Source organism: Propithecus coquereli, unplaced genomic scaffold, assembly GCF_000956105.1.
Source record: "Propithecus coquereli isolate 6110/MARCELLA unplaced genomic scaffold, Pcoq_1.0 Scaffold215, whole genome shotgun sequence".
NCBI lineage: Eukaryota > Metazoa > Chordata > Mammalia > Primates > Indriidae > Propithecus > Propithecus coquereli.
In genome coordinates, this window is record NW_012146634.1 from 1,131,054 (window position 1) to 1,136,053 (window position 5,000).

Consider the following 5,000-nt stretch of genomic DNA (forward strand, 5'->3'; position numbering starts at 1 on the left):
TTAGATATTTGCCTTTATTAAAAATTACAGCTGTTCACATGTTGAACTTCTTTAATATAACAGAACCTCTTTGAGGAATAATTTTAAGAATTTGTAAACACTATCCCAAAACTTTGTTCTTATAAATGCATTACAAGTGCATCTTCTTTCTTTCGTGCCTAAGGCTCATTTTCATTATAATTTTGCTTTTGAGAAAAGTGGAGCTCTCATGATTGAGATCAGTCTTTTTGTTTTTAAACTAAATATAAGGCTGGATAATTGAGGTCAGTCTTTTACAGCTCTCACCCTGAAACCCTGAAATCCTGCAAGAGAAGAGATCCAGCCAGATAGATTTTGAAAGTGTGGGTGTAGATAAGACTTTTAATCTTTAGATTTTGGTAATACTTTTAAAATGAAGCTTTGAGAAGAAGTCTAGTGAGAAATAGTTTTAGGGGAAGTACTAAACACTCTTGGGGTTCCAGGTACATGCCATTTTCCTAGCCAGTAGTATCAAAGTGGAACACATTTGCAAAATAGTCTTCTGAATGTTGGCTTCAACTGCCTAACTTTATTTGAGAGTCACAGATGTCTCTTTTACAGAGGAGCTCAATCTGCCTGCAGACATTCCCAGCTACTTGTCTTCCCAAGGAACACTGTCTGAGCCACAGGAAGGGTACAGCAACTCTGAGGCAGGCAGTCATCAGCAACTTATGCCTCCTGTCAATGGATATATACACAAAGGCACTGATGGTAATGACTCTTTGTTATTCTTGGTTACAATTTCAGCCTATCCTATTGTTTATTTTTCAGTATGTAATTTCTCCATAATCTGAAGCAATATTTAAAAATTATATACTCAGTGAAAACATTTAGCCTCTTGCAAAGTAGGATGGAAGTGGACTAAAGTCTTAGCAAGAGAAGAAAATCATCTTACATCATCTTACAGAAAGCAGAAACACATCATCCTTAAATGAGAGATTGGAGTACACAGCAGAGGCTCCTAAACCTGTGTTATTATAGGAAGTGGATGTTCTGGAAACTTTTTTCAAGTGTCTCTTACCCTTTTCAGGCATGAGCATACTTCAGACGACATCCAGGGGAGGTTTGTTTCTCCTGCTGACAGGAGATATTCGGTAAAGTTTAAAGGGTAACTAGAAACTGGACACAGTGGGACACGCCTGTCGTCCCAGCTGCTTGGCAGGCTGAGGTGGGAGGATTGCTTGAGCCCAGGAGCTTGAGGCTTTAGTGCACTATGATTGGGCCTATACATAACCATTGTACTCTAGCTCGGGCATCATAGCAAGACCCCATCTCAAACAAACAAACAAACAAATAGATAAATAGTAGCAGTTGTTTTCATTATATATTGGAGAACATCAGAGAGTTATAAGCTATTTCCTAATTAAACAAATCTGGCATCTCAACACTACATCTCTTCCCTCTACCATTTCAACACCTTCACTGCCATGGGGAGTGACAGAACACAGGGAAGGGAATTAAGGGATAGAAGAGTTGGTTTGATTCCTAATTCTTCCTCTTTCAGCTCTGTGACCATGAACAATTTACTTAAGATCTAAGCTTCAGTTTCTTCGTTTTTAAGTAAAGAAATAATACATTATAAAGTACTTCCCCCAAGATTCTCATAGATTCTTTCAACAAATCTATGTGGTACTTCAAGTACCATGTGAATGAAAGATTTGTTCCATTTCTTCAGAGATTTTTTTTTTTAGGCTGGGTGTCAATAGAACTTTTCTATATAATTGATAAATTGAATTTTACTTTGGCTTTTCATGGAAAAGGGGGTATTTCTGACTTTTAAAAGAATATATAAAAGTCTCTACTCTTTGAAATTTGTGGGACATAACACCGCTTTCTGGGTTAAACTAAATTACTTCTAGTTTCTTCTAGTTCTAATATTCTGTTGCTTGATCTTGAATAAGTAACTCACTCTTTATTTCTCACTCTCTCTTCTCTCCTTCATCATTCAGTTTTCAAAGCACATAATAGTCCAGGGAGCTCATTATTAAAGCTTTACTTCTGTCAACCATACACTTGTCAGGCAAGACTCTTGACTGTCAGAGGCTTTCTCTCAGGATGCTTTTAGCAGTTAGTGTTACTTAACCTCTTAACTCATGAAAATAACATGGACTTTCATGAAGTGAAATCATTATAACTCCTCATTCTCTGCTTTACTTTGATGAAGCCAAGCATGTCTTACAGCACAGTGGCAGCCTTGTCTTGGCTCCCTTTTATTTGAGTATGACCTATCCAGGCTGGACAGAGATGATTCAGTGTAATATTCAAGAGCACAGGCTCTGGAGCCAGAATGCCTGGGTTCAAGTGTCTGTTCTTAACTCTGGCAATGTGACTTTGGTCAAGTTACTTAACTTTTCTGTGCTATACTTACTCTGTCTATAATGTGGGGAATAATAATACCTACCTCATAGGGATGTTGTGAAAAATAAATGAGTTAATTGACAGAAAGCTTGAAACTTCACCTGATTTATAAAGTCAGTGTTCCATAAATGCTAGCAATAATGATAATGACAACTGTTGAAGAAAACTGATGATTAGCAAAACTTATTCCTTAATGGAAGGATATTTGGATTCTTTCCCTTATTTTCGTTAGGTGGAACTGGTACCCGGGTGATCTGCTCAGATTGTTATGACAATGCCAACATCTACTCCAGGACCCGAGAATACTGTCCATATACTTACATTGCTGAGGAGGATGTTTTAGATCAGACACTGTCCAGCCTCATGGTCCAGATGCCCAAAGAGACATATTTAGCCCATCCTTCCCACAGTGCTGCTGTCCTGGAGAGCTTGATATCATCAGCAGACAGAGAGCTGTCTGCCTTTCCCACCAACCATGAGAGGATGAAGGAGAAGAAACTTTCCTCCACACAGATGAGCAGTGGTAAGGGGTTCATTTTTTTGTTGTTGTTTATTTTGTTTTCACTTTCACCTAATTTACTTTTCCTTCTATCAAATAGGCTGCACTCTCATTTGACAGGAAGCAAACAAATTGGTATACTGGAATAATTGGCCACTGTTAACTGGTGTAAACTAGAGCCAGAGATTTTTACATATTAGAGTTATTGTGGGGGTAACAAGATCACACTATTGAAAATTCAGAGGCCATACAGAAATAGCTTTTAAAAAGTTTCATATACTGCACTTGACCAGCAAAAAAAGAAAAAAGCAAAAATAAAGTTTCATACAGGGTATTGATAATTTTTCTTCCATCTTTATTTAAAATAAAGAATATAATTTGGACATAATTTTGTGAAAATTTTTACTGAGAAGATTTTAAAATGGTTTGTTTGGTTGCTGTTCTGTCAGGTAAGTATTTAGTCTCAGCATTGCTTGGAAGGTGTTTTCTTTATCCCATGGGTATGATTAGGTCCATAAGTGGGAAAGCAGTTTTGTCTTCTGTCCCACATGGCCCAAGAAAAGAAATACACATTATATTGTATACATTAGGCATTTGATAATAACTTGGCATTTGAAACAAAACTCTTTCTAGACCATGAAGGATACTACTGAGCATGTCTTCCTGTCCATCCAGGTTTTAAATCAGCTTTTATTTCCTGTCAGCCTGAAATGGAAGAGCACTGGAAATAGGGTGGGAGGTGAGAACTACAGGATTATACGGGAAGGCAAAGTATACAATGGTACTTCCACAGCTGGTTCAAGCAGGAGTAAATGATTTAATGTGGGTCTTAAGATGTGCTCTGTTGTTCTTTAAAGACCAACTCTAAAGATTTCTAAAGAAGGTACAGGTCAGAAAAAGTACTGTTATTGAAGTTAGTCTCTTATTTTTACATTCAGTATAGATGAAAGAAACACACCAACACTAAATCCATTTTTCCATGTCCTAGAAGAGTTACACAAATAAGGTTTAAGAAGAACCAAAAATGCAGTCCATCCTTTTTCTAATCTTAGGGATACCTTAATTTTTAATCTGGTCTGTAGGCGCATTGCCTACTGTTTACCAAAGTACTCTAGCTTCTTGTTACTCAAAGTGTGGTCTGTGGACTATCAGCATCACCATTACTTAGGAGCTTGTTAGAAATGCAAAGTCATGGTCCCACCCTAGACCTAGTGAATCAGAGTGTACATTTTAACAAGATCCTCAGGTTATTCCTGTGCATAGTAAAGCTTGAGAAACCCTGCTATAGCTTACATTTCACATGGATTTTATTTTTATTTTATTAGTATTTATTATTATTTCTAGGTGTTTGTTTATAATACATAAATAGGTACTGGCTGTTTTTTCCCAAAATTCGCCCCATGAAGTTAATACAACTTTTAGTACATGGTCCTTGGGACAGTAGCTCACAACTGCAGTAAACAAGAAGAACAAGAAATGTGCATTTTTGAAACCAAAGTGCAGATAATCTGATTTACTATAGCTGCTTTCAATTATTTGTTGTTAGAATTATTGACATGCTACAAGTTGGAAGGGAATGATTGTTTTTAAAACAACTTTATAATATATTTAAAGATATTCTCTATGTATCATGAGACTTTCATTACAGTATGGAAACCAGTAAGTCTCTTTTATTTCTTTTCTGTGTGTCTAAAGAGTTTTATTTTTAAATTTTTGTAGCAGCAGAACCACTAAAATAACACGTAAAGTGCATGATACATAGCATGGTCTCTGTATATAACTGGTTAGGTTTGTTGAGTAGAAAGATTTGAAAGACCATGTTCGGTTTTTATTTTGTTGTGGCTAGGAAGATGGCAAGTGTATGATCTCAATGTCCTTATTCAGGAATATTGGGCATCTTTATTTCTTCGAGGATTTGGTTAAAAAGACATTAGGTTTTAGAAAATTAATGTTGAACTTCTGGTCACCACTGATTATTCTTATCTTTCTTTCGCAGAAACATTGCAGCGGCCTCTGTGGAATGTAAACAGAGAACTAGGCCCACCTCATCCTCACTTTTCCCAGCAGCCAGTCCTTGAGTCACCACAACTTCATCAAAATGAGGGCCTGGCAGAGAGGGATCCAG

The 5,000-nt window shown here is 36.8% G+C and overlaps 1 protein-coding gene across 1 annotated transcript in view; it reads left to right on the forward strand.

Annotated features, from left to right (window-relative positions):
- The window catches only part of LRIG2 (leucine-rich repeats and immunoglobulin-like domains 2), a 70,630-nt gene that overhangs the window by 65,532 nt on the left and 98 nt on the right, over window positions 1-5,000 (forward strand). Inside the window, exons 13-15 of the mRNA XM_012644582.1 lie at window positions 580-729; window positions 2,609-2,899; window positions 4,872-5,000. The exon at window positions 4,872-5,000 is cut by the window's right edge and continues 98 nt beyond it. Of these exons, the coding sequence (XP_012500036.1) occupies window positions 580-729; window positions 2,609-2,899; window positions 4,872-5,000 (570 nt within the window). The remainder of the gene's footprint in view (window positions 1-579; window positions 730-2,608; window positions 2,900-4,871) is intronic.